At 36.7% G+C, this 18,505-nt stretch overlaps 1 protein-coding gene across 1 annotated transcript in view; it reads right to left on the bottom strand.

Annotated features, from left to right (window-relative positions):
- TRHDE (thyrotropin releasing hormone degrading enzyme) overlaps window positions 1-18,505 on the bottom strand; it is a 422,303-nt gene that overhangs the window by 216,500 nt on the left and 187,298 nt on the right. The window contains exons 4-5 of the mRNA XM_035257033.3: window positions 9,309-9,463; window positions 6,007-6,120 (exon numbers count right to left, since the gene is read on the bottom strand). Coding sequence (XP_035112924.1) covers window positions 6,007-6,120; window positions 9,309-9,463 — 269 coding nt within the window. The remainder of the gene's footprint in view (window positions 1-6,006; window positions 6,121-9,308; window positions 9,464-18,505) is intronic.

The following is an 18,505-nucleotide window of genomic DNA, read 5'->3' as shown; positions in this document are numbered from 1 at the left end:
TGTTTTGCATTTGCTGAGCAGTGCTTTACTTCCAATTATGTGGTCAATTTTTGAGTAGGTATGATGTGGTGCTGAGAAGAATGTATATTCTGTGGATTTTGGGTGGAGAGGTCTGTAAATGTCTATCAGGTTTGCTTGCTCCAGGTCTGAGTTCAAGCCCTGGATATCCTTGTTGATTTTCTGTCTGGTTGATCTGTCTAATATTTACAGTGGAGTGTTAAAGTCACCCACTATTATTGTGTGGGAGTCTAAGTCTCTTTGTAAGTCATTAAGAACTTGCCTTATGTATCTGGGTGCTCCTGCATTGGGTCCATATATGTTTAGGATCGTTAGCTCTTCTTGTTGTATCGATCCTTTTACCATTATGTAATGGCCTTCTTTGTCTCTTTTGATCTTTGTTGCTTTAAAGTCTATTTTATCAGAGATGAGGATTGCAACTCCTGCTTTTTTTTGCTCTCCATTTGCTTGGTAAATCTTCCTCCATCCCTTTATTTTGAGCCTTTGTGTATCCTTGCATGTGAGATGGGTTTCCTGGATACAGCACACTGCTGGGTTTTGGCTTTTTATCCAATTTGCCAGTCTGTGTCTTTTGATTGGTGCATTTAGCCCATTTACATTTAGGGTTAATATTGTTATGTGTGAGTTTGACACTGCCATTTTGATGCTAGCTGGCTGTTTTGCCCGTTAGTTGTTGTAGATTCTTCATTATGTTGATGCTCTTTAGCATTTAGTGTGATTTTGGAATGGCTGGTACTGGTTGTTCCTTTCTATGTGTAGTGCCTCTTTTAGGAGCTCTTGTAAAGCAGGCCTGGTGGTGACAAAATCTCTGAGTGCTTGCTTGTTCGCAAAGGATTTTATTTTTCCTTCACTTCTGAAGCTCAGTTTGGCTGGATATGAAATTCTGGGTTGAAAGTTCTTTTCTTTAAGGATGTTGAATATTGGCCCCCACTCTCTTCAGGCTTGTAGTGTTTCTGCTGAGAGATCTGCTGTGAGTCTGATGGGCTTTCCTTTGTGGGTGACCCAACCTTTCTCTCTGGCTGCCCTTAGTATTTTCTCCTTTATTTCAACCTTGTTGAATCTGATGATTATGTGCCTTGGGGTTGCTCGTCTTTCAGAATATCTCTGTGGTGTTCTCTGTATTTCCTGCATTTGAGTGTTGGCCTGTCTTGCTAGGTGGGGGAAATTTTCCTGGATAATGTCCTGCAGAGTATTTTCCAGCTTGGATTCATTCTCTTCATCACATTCTGGTACGCCTATCAAACGTAGGTTAGGTCTCTTCACATAGTCCCACATTTCTTGGAGACCTTGTTCATTCCTTTTTGCGCTTTTTTCTCTGATCTTGGTTTCTCGTTTTATTTCATTGAGTTGATCCTCGACTTCTGATATTCTTTCTTCTGCTTGGTCAATTCGGCTGTTGAAACTTGTGCATGTTTCGCGAAGTTCTCGTATTGTGTTTTTCAGCTCCTTTAATTCATTCATATTCCTCTCTAAGGTATCCATTCTTGTTATCATTTCCTCAAATCATTTTTCCAATCTTTTTTCAAGGTTCTTAGTTTCTTTACATTGATTTAAAACATGTTCTTTTAGCTCACAAAAGTTTCTCATTATCCACCTTCTGAAGTCTAATTCCGTCATTTCGTCACAGTCATTCTCCGTCCAGCTTTGTTCCCTTGCTGGTGAGGAGTTTTGGTCCTTTCTAGGTGGCGAGGTGTTCTGGTTTTGGGTGTTTTCCTCCTTTTTGCGCTGGTTTCTTCCCATCTTTGTGGATTTATCCACCTGTCGTCTGTGTAGTTACTGACTTTTTGATTGGATCTCTGAGTGGACACCCAGATTGTTGATGATGGAGTATTTCTGTTACTTGGTTTTCCTTCTACCAGTCTAGCCCCTTCGCTGTACCACCGCTGAGGTCCACTCCAGGCCCTGCTTGTCTGGGGTGCACCTGTTGCGGCTGCGGAACAGCGAGGGATGCTACCAGTTTCTTTTTCTGCTATCTTTGTCCCAGGATGATATCTGCCGAATGTCAGTCTTATGGTTATAGAGGGGTCAGGTAGTTGCTTGAGGAGACAGTCTGTAGGAGCTCAAGTGCTGATCTGTGAGCTCTGTTGTTCATTCAGGGCTGCTAGGCTGCTATGTTTAGTTCTGCTGCAACCTAACTCGTAAGAAAACCCCTTTTTTTCCTCAGATGCTCTGTCTGGGGGGGGTTAGGGCTTTCCTTGTGAGTGTCCGCCTCACTGTCCTGCCCAGCTAGGAGGCAGTCTAGTCACTTTTTGCCTGCCGAGGCTGCGCCCTGCTGGTGTGAGGTTCGCCCTTTTCCTGCCGGCTCCGCCCTTCTGCTGTGGTCTCGCCCTGTTGCCTCGGGCTACACCCTGCGGTGGAGTCTCTCTGTTGTACTGGGTTGCCTCGGCAGCGGCAGGCTGTGTCAGCAATGGGCGTGTACCTCAGTAGGGGCTGATTGCCTCAGTAATGGCTGACGCCCCTCCCCCGCGGAGCTGCACTTTAAAAAAAAAAACCTATTCACCAGGAGCATTTGGAATCGCCATTTTGTTTGTCGCACTGCGCTCCCCCAAACGCTGAGTCCCTGGGATTTCCTGGGCTGGGTCACAGTTCAAGACCCGTTCAGTCTCACGTTCAGCCCACTCGGGTCTTAGTTTGCTGGTTCAACAGGGCACCCGTAACAGTGCGCTTTTGTATGGAGCACCGTTCTGTGGGCAACTAAGATCCGTCTGGACATGCTTCCCTGACTTACCCTCTCCGTGTGTCCAGCGAGAGCTTCAATCCTGGGTTGTTCTCACAGCGCCATCTTGAGTCCTCCCCTGTTCTTGAGTATTTCTTTCACTCTTTTGCTGATGCCATTGTTAAAATTAGTGCTGGCACAGCCTTCAAGGCATTTAATATCCTCTCTTATTTATGTGGCTATCCTATTTTTAAAATTTTGTTTACAAAGAAGGTATTAATTATATATGGAGGGGCAATTTCATTATAGAGTTTATTTCTATGGGTTTTCTGGATTTAGTATATTGAGGTATTCCGCAAACTAAAAAGCAAAAGTAATCAAATATCAGAAAGCATTTTAAACCCGTATAGCCTAAACTTAAAAACACATCATTATCTGTAATCCCAGCACTTTGGGAGTCTGTGGCAAGTGAATCACTTGAGGTCATATGTTCAAGAGCATCCTGGCCAATATGGTGAAATGCTGTCTATACTGAAAATACAAAAATTAGCCAGGTGTGGTGGCTTACACCTGTAATCCCAGCTACCTGGAAGGCTGGACACAAAAATCACTTGAACCTGGGAGACAGAAGTTGCAGTGAGTAGAGATTGTGCCACTGCACTCCAGCCTGGGCCACAAAGCGAGATTCTGTCTCCAAAAAAAAAAAAAAAAAATCATAATAAGACATTTCTTCTCACTATTAACTGTCTAATTAAATGTAACAGAGTTTATTCTTTCCTTTTTTACTTTAATAGGATGAGTTTTCTGTGACATTGTAATTGTTCCATCATTAGTTTTCATTTCTTAATTATTAAATATAGATTTAGAAGTAATCAAATCTTATATCTGAATCACCTCAAGGTTTTTATACTCCTAATGCACACTCTGTGTTTAATTAAGAACAAAGTCTCAGTTGTCCTATTTACACTCTGTGTTCATTTTCAATACCTCCTATAAAAAGCTTTTCCAGAAGACCTATATTTACAATGTAACTGATAAAGAAATATGAAACATTCAGAAACAAAATCCAGAATGAGGACACTGAAATTGAAGATATAGCTAAAACAATCAAAAGCTGTCAGTTTTCACACCATGAATAATTCTGTTGACTACTAAGATGTATTTTTCATAGTAGTGAATAGAAATAATTTTATCACAAGTATCAGAATGAGCTAAAAAAAAAAAAGCAATACCTATGCATAACATGTCACTTGTAATAAGGACATCTTTTAATATCAAAACATAATGAAATTATAAATCAGTAATAATCCCCAGCATAATAAAAATTAAATGAGAAATTTAAACCAAGTTGGTTGAAAGTCATCTAAAACCAAAGGATACTTTTGGAAATGTTTCAGTCACCATAAACATTTACATTTTAAAATTACACATTTGTTAAAGAATACTTTCAATAATATGACATTGTATTGGTGATTTTTCTTCAAAGTCATTTAAAAGAATTATTAATTAATTTTAATACCAAAATAAAATACTTCAAAGAAGATATTAAAATCATGTTTTACGTATATAAATATCGAGACACATAAATCAAATAAACTTATCCTGTACATTTGTGCAAATGAATCATGTTGCCTTCATAAAATACAGCTAAAATTGTATGAAAATAATTAAAACATGTTGATAGGTAATGCTATCTTCACATTTTTGTTAAAAAAGTAATTTCACTTTTTTTTTACTCAGCAGTAGTCAGTTAAATTTATGTTAGAGAAGTTATATGATGACTTCCAGATGCCTTCATATTTTATGTTGGTTTATGTATTCTTCAAATAATAATAGACACGCAGGTAACGACTTATTATTAATACTTTAGAACATCAAACGAGAGCAGTATAAAATATATAGTGAAGCAATCTACTCACTGACGATTGAATAAAGAAAATGTGGTATATGCATGCAAGGAAATTCTGCCATTTGTAACAACATGAGTGAACTTGGGACATCATGCCAAGTGAGATAAAACAGACAAATACTACGTAATTCCACTTAAATGAGGAAACTAAAATAGTCAGATTCATGGAAGCAGATATTAGAATGGTGGTTGCCAGAGGCTTGAGGGAAGAGGAAATAAAGACAAAGGGTACAAAGCTTCAGTCATGCAAGATGAGTAAGTCCCAGGTATCTACTGTACGGCATAAGGTATGTATTCAATAATTCTGTATTATACACCTGAAAACTTGCTGAAGGGCAGATCTTATTTTGTGTTCTTATCACCAAATAACAATAAGTAGAAAGGGTGGGAAGAAACTTTTAGAGGTGATGAACACATTTATGGCGTAGACTGTGGTGATCATTTGTTTCACGGATATATACTTATCTCCAAACTTTCAAGGTGCATAGATTAAATATGTACAGCATTTTCTATGTCAATCTTACCTTAATAAAGTGGTTTAAATATATGCATATATATACGTATATACATATGATCAATTATGCTATGTCACAAATAAAATTTGAGCTTGTGAAAGTTGATAAATATTGGAACACTGAAATTATTTTTACTGAATTTAATAATACCACTTAGAATAAATTTAAATTTTGAATTTCAAAACTATATACACACACACACACACACACACACACACACACACACACTGGGTTCTATTTAATAATTACACAGTCACTTATTGATCAGTGAAAGCATATATAAAATGAAAAACTGATAAAGAAAGACATATAGAGAAACTATATCCTCCCTCTAGTTTTTCTTCCAGGATGTCCTATAACAGCATAGTTTAAGTCACAAAAAACTTTCTTCAAGTTCTGATAGTCCTAAAATATAGGTATAATATGAATAACTCTTCACAAGTAAAAGTAATGATCTCTTATTAAGTCATTTAATCCTAAAATACATGTATCTACAACAATAAAACGTCACATCTTTTAGATAGTTTTTATGTTTTATCTCATGAATGAGATATCAAGTCCTCATATTTCTATGTTTGATATATTCTGTATATCTAAAATATTATTAATTACTCTTGACTTTTTTTATTTTAAAGGAAAATTTTCTTTTACTATAAAATACTACAATCAAAAATATTTCTATTTAGGTAAACTAAGGAATGGCAAATCAGAATATATAGTTCCTAATATATAAAATATAACTCTTTAGGAATACTAACATTTATATTTTTGGTTACATTTTATTGAACAGTTGATTTTTTTTTCAGGCATCAGTTGGTATTTTTAGTCACCTGAAATGATTATATAAGCCTCATGTAACACTAGATCAACCTTTTGCTAAAAGTTTCAAATAATTCAAGTGCACTTACCATGTTCCAGCCAGGATAGAGGTAGTCTGTACCAACAAATTCAAAGTAGTGGGCAAACCCTTCCTTCAGCCACACATCTTCCCACCACACAGGCGTCACGAGGTCACCAAACCACTGCAATAACAAAATTAATGGTCATCAAATAAAATAAAATCTATCCTAAAACTATTTTATCTAAAATTACATCTATTAAACCTTGATTATTATAACTGGAATTCATTCCCCAGTTAATTTTGTGATCTTAAAATGTGTTATGGCAAGACTGTATTGATTTATTTGACTACTTGGGTGACACTAGTTTTTTTATACATGCATTCAGAGAAGAACAAAAAAGAATAATCAATAAACACAAAAGAATATTTGACTTGGAGAAGAAACAGCTCAGGAGAGAAAAACTGATGACAGCTGTCTTCAAATATTTGAAGACCTATTATGTAGAAGAGGAAAGGCTTGTTTCTTGTGACCCTACAAGGGACAAACCAGGACTAGTGAATGGAAATTAGCATGGGTAAATGTCTGCTGAAAATGCAGAAAACCCTCTAACAGACTGAGATGGCCAAAGATGGGAAAACATGCCTTGAAAGATAGTGAGTAGTTCATCACAGGAGGTAAGTAAGCATCACCCTCTAGCGCCAGAGGCAATTCAGAAGACATATTTGCTGATTGATAAAACTAAGGGGTTTTGAGGTCCCTCACACTTAACCCTTATGATTCTATGATAATAAGGATTTAGACCAAAAGAACTCTGTAAGATGCATTCATGAAAAACAATGTAATTTTAACTGGTGTTTTGATTAGATCATGATTTATTACTCTGAAACTTGCTTAGTTCAGGAAAACATTAAAGGAATTCTTTTCTCATTAAAAAGAAAAAAAATATATTATACGCCAGGAGCTACCCTAAAGACAAGATTCAGTGGAGAAAAGTTAGACAACATTTCTCCTCATGCAGCTGACATTTTATTGTAGAGGTAGGGCAGATGAGGGGAGGTATACAATTAAAAAATAAATAAGCAAATGAACAATGTTACTTCAGATACTTAAAACATGCTACAGAAATGGAGGAACTGCTTTAGATTGTAAAAGCAAAAACATTCTCTCTAAGCAAGTGACATTTGAGCACACAGTTTAGTGATAAGGAAGAGCCAGCCATGAGAAAAGCCTGGGAAAGAAAATTCCAGGGAGATGTAATTAACCCTTAATGTGAAGACTCTAAAGGGGAACAAGCTCTTTAAGAAACAGAAGAAAGACCTGTGCAGCTGGAACGTAGTGGACCAGGAAGGGGAAAGTATGGAAGAGTACAGAAAGGCAGACAAGTACCAGATCATGCTGGGCATTAGGAGCCACATTAACAAGCTTGGCTGTCAGTTTCAATAGTAACCGTATAAAGTATCTCTTCTTCAAGAGGATCTCTCATTGAAATACAAATAAAAACAGCTCTCAATATGTTGAGGACCAAAAAGTAAATGTTTAACTTTTTAATAACTATTTAAATTAAAAAAATGCATGTATCTCCTTTAACTTGAAAACCTGTCTTCAGAATTGTGACAACAAATAGGTGAGCAGGGAAGGTAACATAGAAATTAATTGGGCAATGATAATGGAAATTATTTTAAGTGTTTCTACTAACTTCTGGTTCATTACCCCATAGTAAATGGCCTACCAAAAGTAAGATATAACAAGAAAGTAACTTACAATGTGAAACAAATGAAATCCAGTTCTCCAAACAATTATACATTATCAGTGTGCCTTCATTTCAACAGACCTATATATCTAACTTGTCATTTATAGGAGCATTCAAAAAAGGAACTGCTTTTGCCTCAAATAATTATGTGATACTACGTCAAAACCATCCTCTTTAGTACAGACTAGGAGCCCCAGTCATCTCTGCAAAGGATCCCCTTGAGTCTCTGAGGTGAGGAACACACATGAGAGATCCGGCCAGCAAGGCAGGTACAAACATCTTATAGGTTCAATTCAAAAAACTGACATGTAGGGGCTGGGCATGGTGGCTCCCGCCTGTAATACCAGCATTTGGGGAGCCCAAGGTGGGTGAATCACCTGAGGTTAGGAGTTTGAGACCAGCCTGGCCAACATGGTGAAACACCCCTGTCTCAACTAAAAATACAAAAAAAAAAAAAAAAAAAAAAAAAAAATCAGCTGGACATGGTTGAGGGCGCCTGTAGCCCCAGCTACTTGGGAGGCTGAGGCAGAAGAATCACTTAAACCTGGGAGGTGAAGATTGCAGTAAGCCGAAGTTTGCAGTGAGCCAAGATCGCACCACTGCACTCCAGCCTGGATGACATAGTGAGACTCAGTTCCAAAAATAAATAAATATATATATAAGCTGACATTTAGGTAAATGATCATCAGAACTGGACCAAGACATCATTAAGTCAGTATTTATTTATTAGCATTTAACGGTTTACCTTCTCTCACTGACAGCATTTTTCACATCACTCTTTCCTTAGTTTTTTTAGCTTTTAAAAAGGTGTAGGGTTTATAATGTATTGAAATCATACTGTATCGCAATGAGATTTCTGGTGTTATAAGTTTAAAGCTATCCATAATTACTGGTTGCCAGGACAGGTATCACTTTCAATCGGCACGAATGTCTATTTTCAGTGATATTTTTCCACTAAAATTAAGATTCAAATAAGCACTGCAAAATCTATCTAATACTTTCCATTCATTGTGAGAAAGTGCATAAAATCAAAATGAAATTAATTTTATCTTAGCTTCACTACAAAGTTGGCTAATTTACATATGAATTTCTAAACATGCCAAGACAAAAAAATATCAATCATTTGAGAACAAAGAGTCTACGGCTGAGTTAGTGAAAGACTTCCTAAGTGTCTATGTAGTGGGAAAAGGGGAATAACAAATTGATTTCCGCAAAAGCAAATTTTGACACGTACACAAAACTCAGCTGCATCTTGCAGTGATGCAATGAATCATTGCCATCGCACACTTACCATATATACACACTAATAATCACAAGAAAATAAAGCAAGGTTGATAACTGACTAAACAAGGGATCCAAAAGGGGTGCTGGGTGGAAGTGCTATCTCACTCCTCAACTAAATGGAATGACAGTTCCCTACTCAATATAATCAGTGTGTTTGTTTTTGTTTCTGCTATGATCTGAGAAAAATGGCATGTCTTCCAGAAAGAACTACATATTGTTCTATATAAAATTAAAACTTAATTGGGAGGATAATAATTTAGCTCTTAATCTAGGTATTCAAAATCATTCTCAATAGCTTGCACATTATACTTACACCTGATTCTTTTTCTCATACCTGGTGACATATCTCATGAACAATGACCATGGTGACATCCAGCAAATAAGAAATAGATGAAACACTGGGATCCAGCAGTATTCTTTGTTCCACAAAAATACTTAGTCCCCAGTTCTCCATAGCAGCATACGGATGCTTAGGCACAGCTAAAAGATCTAGAAATAAAATAAAACAGTTCCAAAGTCTTCAACAAAGACATCAGATTTTGAATTTATATCCTAAAAATGTCCAGAAATCCTAATTGTAAGGAATACTTGATTTTACTTAGTGATTTTTTTTTTTTTTTTGGCAAATTGAACTACCTGCCATTTCTACATGACAGCAGAAATATAGGCTATCACTGCAAATGCTGGTCACATCCATTCATCACAGTTCATTTTCAAGCCCAGTGTTATAGGTAGCTAGAAGTATCAGTGCCATTATTGATGGGCCCATCCTAGTAAATTTCATAAGTCAAGGAAATCAAATGCAGCAGGAACCTACAGAGTCAAAGGTGTTGTGCCTTCTAATGAAAATATATTCAACTCAATGCAGTAAATACTACTATATTCTTACTTTTACCTCAATATTGTCTAAGAGAAATCATTTTATGTTTTAAAATGTGATGCTATTTTTCTAATTGCTTAAATTCTAGTGTATTTTTTCAGTTGTTTTAAAAGTAATATGTTACATGTAAATATATCTTACAGAGAAAGCTCTGAAAGTGGATATGATGGGAAAAAAAAAACTATTAAAAAACCCACAGGCTCTGGTCTGGCTCTGTCATCATCAACTAGTTAAGCGACATCAGTAAATCACTTAATTTCTTAAGACCACAATTCCCTCACCTATGAAATAAGGTCATTGGCCTTAATTATCTCTAAAATGCCTTTCAGCTTTAAATATCTGTGATTAGATGATTCTAAGATTTGTGCTTATTTTTAAAGGTCATCAGCTTCTGGTTTTGGTGACACAAAGAGTTCATGCTTTGATGTACTCCCTCTGCTCCAGAGACATAGTGATGATAAATAAAATATTAAAAGGGAAAACTAAAGACATCTCCAGGCTCAAAAGTAAACCTCTCCCTGGACCAGAATTGGTACAGACACGCAAAGTGGTAATTGCATGTGAAGCCACAGGCCTGCTAGGCACTGGCTCCAGAAGCAGGCAGTGGCGGTTGGGAATTGACTCTGGCAGATCCTTCCAGAGCCAAAAGGACCTAAGCCAAGGTGACTACTTAACGCCAGGGACTGAGGTAGGGCACACATGCTCATGAAAACAGGTTGAAAATAGCTGGGACTCATTGCTTCCTGGGAAAGCTAGTAAGTGGCAGGGTAAGAATTTGAACCCAGCAGCCCAGTTCAGCACCTGTGCTTTTAATCACAATGCCAAACATAGTGTTTGCGGTCTCTGACCTGGCAGTTCTACTTCTCCATATAACCCTGGAGTAACTCCCTATGATGCAACAGAAAATTATACAAGAATGTTCACTATAGCATTGTTCGTACAAGTGAAAAGGGAAAATTAAGTGCTTTTAAGCACAGTCAAGGACAAAGAAAGAAAGAAATAGGTATATAAAGAAATATTACACAGCAATCAGAACAATGGATGTCACCACTAGATTCTCACACTACATGCATCCACAGGGACACTCCGAGAAAGACAATGTCAAGGAAATAAGTGAAGAGTAAAACGACCCTAAAGTAACATCCACTACTTAAAAACAAGTAGAATAACAAATAACACCATGTGTTATAAATGGATACACATACACAAACACATGCACACACACAATAATGGCAAAATGCACACATAAAACACACACACATAGCAGTGATAAACATTAATGTCAAGATCATGTTTCCTTCATGGAAGAAAGGAGGGGAAAAGGTTGGAAGACAGTTACACAGTGAATTAAATAGTGACGTTTTAAATAATAATATTTCATTGTTGGTGATAGGTATGTGGGTACTGATTATAATATTACTGATTCTTTTCCATGTGCTTTAAATATTTCAAAATAAGAAAAAGAATAAAATAGTCAACAGTCTTATACTAAGGTTGATTCCTCTTTATTCCTGACTTTAACAAATATCTTCTCAGCATTGGTTGTGTTTTTCTTTTCTTTTTTCATTTTTTTCAAGATGGAATCTTGCTCTGCCACCCAGGCTGGAGTGCAGTGGCATGATCTCATGATCTCATCTCACTGCAACCTCTGCCTCCCAAGTTCAAGGGATTCTCCTGCCTCAGCTTCTCAAGCACCTGGGACTATAGGCATGCACCACCATGCACACTTAAGTTTTGTATTTTTAGTGGAGATGGGTTTTCACCATATTGGCCAGGCTTGTCTCAAACTCCTGACCTCGTGATTTAACCACCTCGGCCTCCCAAAGTGCTGGACTTACAGGCATGAGCCACCACACCAGGCCAGTTGTGGTCTTAAGTCTGAAATGTATATTAAAATAAGTCAAATATGAGCTGTATGTTCCACTACATTTTAAACTAAACATGAGGCGCTAACAGCTATAACACACACAAAAAGGAAATATGAGCCAGTAATTGAAGATTTAAGAGTGCTATGAGAGAGAAAAAGCAAATCTGATTGGGGAGGTTTTCAAAGAGATGATACTTAAGTTGGACTTCAAAGGTAAATAGGATGTCAATGGGCAGAAAAAGGTAATCTATGAATTCACACATAGAACAGATACTCATTGAGTACCTCCTTTGCTCAATATAGACATTGTTTTGGTCTGTCCTGCAAGCTCCTTGCTCTCTGCCATCATGGTGCTTATATTCATATGTGAGTATGTGCAGGAGGTCAATTAACAAGTAATAAATGAATGAGAAAATTAGTAAATGATAACTGCTGCAAAGAAAATGTAACAGAGTAAGACAGTGATTGATCGGTGGGGTGGGTGTGGTGTGGTTAAGACACTCCTCTCTAAGGTACTCACATTTCATCTGAAATGTGAATAATGGTAGAAGCTAGTTTGTTTGAAATCAGAAGTGCATTCTAAGGACAACAAATGCAAAGGCTGTAAGGTGAAAATGAGACAAGTATGCTGGACAAAGAAAGATAATGTGGCTGAAATATATAAAGAGGAGGAACAAGGATCAGAGAACTGGTATGAACTGTAAGTTTATAACAAATAAATATTTTTACATATGATTTTATCTTGACACCTTATTTAAATATGAACAAACCAGACAACAGGACCACAGTATGTCAACTTTTTCACCAATAGATGGCAACAGCAATAGCAGGTCTGGTGTCATTTACTTGTAGGAACATGTGACTAATGAACAAGCCTTCTGACCTAAGCCTGTGACAAAGGAGAGGCAATTCTGTAAGCTGTAGTCCCCCAGGAGCCAAGAGTAGCCAGTCCTCAAGGCTAAGTGAACATACAGAAGCTACACGGTGGGATTTGGATTGGCTCAAATAGCACAGAAAGAAGACTCCACACATATGAATCAGATGCAGTCTGGGAGTTTCAAATGAAGAGAAAGGTAGACTTGGGAGCAGTTGTCAGATAGCAAAAGTCTGACTAACACATAAGCAGGTATGGTATAGAAATTGGAGGTTCGTGACAAAGACATCAAGCATTGGTGACCTAAACAGGCAGTTGGTTACATACTAGTTGGTATCCAGAGGTATGAGGTCACAAAAGTCAGGCCTGAGTAACAAGATTACAGGTCAACCAAACAAGGACTCTTCAGCAAATGAAGCCAGAGTCAAATTAAATAGAGTATATCACAGATCAGTAGTAGGGGACAGCTACTTGGACACACACAAGTTTTATAATAAGGAACCGTGTTTATAGATGGCAGAGTAGGGAAAAAACAAAGAAAACATTGTATGCTACTAACCTTATAACAGAGTATTGAAGAAACTTAGATTTTGTTGAAGCAACTGTGGAGAAGTATTCTTAATCGTGCCTCTGCTTTATGTTTTCACAGCTTAAGTAATCTTATATGATAGGTTTATAATTAAAAAGCACCTACATCAAGCATATATTCACACAAACATTTATACACAAATATTTATAAAAGCCTTATTTCCAGTAGCTACAAACTAGGAACAACTCAAATCTCTGTCAATAGGTGAATAAAGTATAGTGTATCTGTGAAAGAAAATACTACTCAGTATCAAAAAGAAATGAACTATAGTAACAGTCCAAAACATGGCTGAATCTCAAAATGGTTATATGGAGTAAAAAAGAAGAAAGCATATCTACTGTATGATTCATGCCAATTATATAAAATTCCAGAAAATGCAAACCAATCGATAGTGTCAGAAAGCAACTCAGAGGTTGCGGGGGGACAAAGATGGGAGGGGTTAGAAGATAGGACAGGAGACTTTTGGAAGTGATGAATATGATTATGGTGATAATTTCCTATGTGTATATATGTGTTAAGGCACCGAATTATATACTTTAAATATGGACAGTTTATTATAAATCACTGCACCTGAATGAAGATATTAAAAAAATACCAAGCTCAGTAATGAAAATATTATTTCTTTTGTATATTTAAGGCAGGTGACATGAATTCAAAATGAATGAAATTATTTTAATTTTTGCAAAAAAATTTGTTGTGAGGCTATATCCATTAAAATGTACACCCATAACTCTTTCATATCACTTAAAAACAGAAGTAAGAAAATTCAAATATTTCAGAATCTAATTTACTTGGAAATCCAAAGAAAATCTTGATAAATTGATGCATAGTAGTCTACTTCCAATTAATAGTATAGTACAAAAAACTATAGACAGATAGGAAATAATTCATATAATACTAGTGAATGTGATGACATAAATTAACATAAAAATCTGACTTGCTCTATTGTTTGCCTCCTACTCACCCTCAATGCACTATAATTTGCCTTCTATTCTTAACACTATCCTAAAACAGCTCTGAATAAGTAAATTCACAACATCTCACGGATACTTCTCAAATTTCATCTTTTTTGGCATTGCTGAGAATTATCATATGGTAGACTAGTGTTTATAATAACAGAATATCCATGTTTTTTCTCCACTTCTCAGATTAGCCCTTCTTGTTATTGTTTTTTGTTTTGTTTTTTCATTTTCTTGCCATCCTCTGACTTTTGAAAATCAACATTTCCAGGATTTACATCTGTGGCTTCCGTATTGTTTGATTTTACACACTGCTATGGTTTAAATGTGTGCCCTCCACAATTCATGTTGAAATGTAATCTCCATTGCAGTGGTATTAAAAGGTAGGGGCTTTTGTGAAATGACTATGTCAGAAGGATTCTGCCCCCATAAATTGATTATAAAAGGACTGGAGGAATCTACCTTGGTCCCTTTGGATCTCTTCTGCCATGTGAAGACACAACATTCATCCCCTCTGGAGAACGCAGCAAGAAAAAGTCATCTTGGAAGCAGAGAGTAGACCCTACCAGACATCAAACCTGTCTGTGCCCTATCTTGAACTTCTCAGCCTTTAGAATTGTGAGAAATAAGTTTCTATTATTTGATAATTACCCAGCCTCAGGTATTAGCATAAATGGACTAAGACACTCACTCTACTACTTATTTTCTTTGAGTATTCTCATCCACTTCAATGCTACCCAACACCACCCACATGCGCAGACTGCTCTCTTTCAGAACTAGATGAAAATATCTAAGCATCTTACAGTATACTGCTATTTGATAGGCCCCCAACGTGCTGTGCCTCCTTGTGTAAGCCTCTCCCTTTTAATCTGGCTTAATAGTACATACTAAAGGAAAGTTAAGAAAGCCTTGCAGCTTTCTGTTTTGCCCTCTAGGGAACGTTAACCCCCATAAAATAAAATGGCCCATTGCCTGAGAACATTGTGCAATGAGAAACTTTACAACCTTGCAAAAGGTCCAAAGATTCACTAAATGAGGTCTGTTCAATAGTATATACTAACTGAAATCCAGTCTCCAGCATTAGTAAAAGTGCTGCCTTATTCCCCTTCTGATGCATAACCTTGTAAGCTAGAAATGCACTCTAATATTTTCCAAATTATTAAATAATCACTAACAAAAAAAGGTGTACAATATCAGTCCTCTCCTGTCTCCCACAGTCAGATTCTGATCTCACAAGTCATGATAGATGTCAGTCCAGAACAAGATACTTTGCCCCAGCTTTGGGTTCCTCTAAGTCATGGCTCCAATGCCAAAGAGTCTGGTATCCTGTACCTCAGATATTCGCTGCTGCAGGATCAAGCTCACACTCCAGGCTCTGTGATATGTGACTTCAGATAGTTATCAATCGTCTTAGTTTCTCTTTATACTTTTCCTTTTGCCTAAGCCGTACTCCCTAGAGTCCCAGCTTTTCCTGGCAATATTTCTTCACCAGCCAATTTCTGTCTTCCAGTTGTCCACACTCAAACTTATCAGTTCATTCCAGATATGTCATCCATTTATTTAGCTAATTTGAGATTCATAAGAAAGTCTATAATAAGATCAGAACCTGAATGCCCCAGACTTCAACCTTAATCCTGAGTGAAAAGGGATAGAAAGACAAGAATTTTAATGCTGAAGAAATAAATATCCCAGCAACTCAGAAGCATCACTTCAGCAGCCAATCCCTCCATGCCTAGGCAGAAAACAGACCTGCTGCCAAGTAATAGTGTAGTCAGGGGATCTGGCATTTTCCTGAAAAGCAGCACTTGTCTCTGATGGGATGTAAGATTTTTTGCTCAGAAAATCCAAAGTGCCATACATTAACATTAGAAGTTGTGGTTTCAGAACAGAATAAATTCTATAGATTTGTTCTTTCTGGTTTTCCCTGTACATGTAATATACTTATTTGAATCAGGCATTCATTCCTACATTCATTCATTCATTCAATAGTTTGATGAGTACTTACTCTGTTCTAGCAGAGGAGACTAACAAAGATGCTGCTGTCTCCAAGCTCATGTTCTAGTTTTGAGGGGTTAGGGACAGCAGGTAGGGCAGGGGCCCAAATTATACACAAATAGACAAATAAATAAGATAATATGAGACTGCAATGGGGACTATCATGAAAATTACATATAATATGTTAAAGTATAACAGAGTTGGAGGCAGAATACATTTGATCAAATGACCAGGAAAAGTTTTTTAAAAAATTGATATCTAAGCTGAAACATCAACCCAAACCAGGAAGACAGAGCAGTTTTAATCTTAATTGCTGCATTTCCAGTGCTAGCACAGTACCAAGCACACAGCTAATATTCACATAGTAATTGCTAAATAAATGGTTACCTTGTGATGGCAAGTCATGTTAAACATAGCTTACAACTAGTTTTGCTTGCAATCGTAAGCCAAACAGATGTATGACCACTATCCATACCACACAGGAACAGGCCTTCAGTTCAACACTTCTGGTCATGAATTCTCTGTTTTCACTCTGCCGTGTAAAGAACTCTGCTGCTCTTTTAAATCACCTCTCTACTCCTCTGCAAAGTATCACTTAGATGCATTCCCTTACAATTCACAGATGGGTTCCATGCATACTGATTCTTCCAACCCAAAGCCATCTTGTGCTCAAATCTGCAGGCTTCTGACCTAACTCTTACTTCTGTGTCTTGCCCCACTTCGCCCTTTGAATTTTACCTTTAATGCTGTCATCAGGTTGTACTCTAGTAGCATCTCAATCACACTCCAAGTTATTTTTCCAGCTCTGCCTCTCAGATCTTCTTGGCAGAAGGCAATGCATATAATGTCTAAAGCTGCAAGTTGTGGAGTCCATACTTGGTTTGGGATCCAAACCCAAATTGTTTAATCACTCTCAGCTTTCATTTTCTTATTGATAAAATGGGGATATTAACAGTACCCGCCTTGCACTTACTGTGAAGATTAAATAAGTTATACCATGTAAAGCACTTAGTCCTACGTAAAGCCAGATAAATGCTATCACTATTTGAGATCTTTCCAGTTCTTCCCCATCCTGGGGTATCAAATGCATCATAGGCCTCAGGAAAGAGAGGAGGAGGAGTCTTCAAACAAAGATAAAGTTTAGTTTAATATGTTACATTATAGATTTTAATTTTCAACTTGTAATGTTGTCTTATGATTTGAAGCAACATAGATCCTACTTAAGAATGAGCCAAAAAACTTTATAGGATATGCCCATATTATCATCCAAGGACAAAAATAATTTTAAAGGCATAGCAGGTTTAAAAAAAAAGTTGTATTTTGATTATAACCTGACTGGCTCTTGCTCAAGACTGTTTATATATGCATTTGTGTTTAAGAATAAAAAATGAAACATCTTGCTCTGAAGATTAATATATGTGGCTAGTAAAAATATAAACTACATTTGAAATAGTAACAATAAGATAAAATTTACAGAAGTAATTCACAACTAACATTTATAAAATAAGAACTACCATTCTTTTTCTTCCTTTCAAGGGTATATTCTCAAGATTTTTACTCATAAACAACTTAGGTTCTGAATGACTCTTTTTCAGTTTGTTTCACAAAGAAGTTTAAACTTTGCTATCCTTAGATACATTCCCACCAAATTTAAGAGTCGGTCCTTCAAAGCTTTAAAGCAAAATAAATTCTTTTTTCCTGGTGAACTTTTTTGGGGGGCATCATTCATTCAAAATAGACTAGTTTCAGCTATACATTGTGGCTTATAACAGAACTTTCATCAGCACTACTTGCATTCAAAAGCTTAGCTTCCAAGTTCTCAAACTCAGCACTCTCCTGAATTAGCATTAGGCCATAATATGCAGTCAGTGTTTCTGCTGATCCTCCTGCCACACATTCAAAAGAATTTTTTCATTTCTGCAATCAATTATCCTTGACACTTACTGATTACTGTCAATTGCAACGGAGGAACACTTTTCATGTGTTGCTTGATTTCCTTTTTCCCTGAAAAAAGGCTTTCTGTGCCAAAGGATGTATTGCATATGCACAGGGAACATTTTTCAGTTTCTTGTCCCTTTAATTTTTAAAATTAGGGCCACTTTGGTCTTCACCATCATATTGTGCATTCATTTTTTGTTGTGCATCTACTACTTTCAAAATCACAGTCTTTGCTTTAAGAAACATGGTTAGGTATGAACACAAAAAAGACATTAAATGACCCTTATTGCCATCCACTAGTGATAGCCTAAATGGACTAATACTCCTCATATAACAAAGATTTGCTGTTATCTCAAAGAATACAGGTTGAATGTAAGATTCCTTCCTATTATGTTCCATTTACAGTATATTTTTATTTATTCCAAAAAT

Source organism: Callithrix jacchus, chromosome 9, assembly GCF_049354715.1.
Source record: "Callithrix jacchus isolate 240 chromosome 9, calJac240_pri, whole genome shotgun sequence".
NCBI classification, from domain to species: domain Eukaryota; kingdom Metazoa; phylum Chordata; class Mammalia; order Primates; family Cebidae; genus Callithrix; species Callithrix jacchus.
The sequence above is the reverse complement of the archived record's forward strand: the minus strand, read 5'-3'. Positions and strand labels throughout refer to the sequence as shown.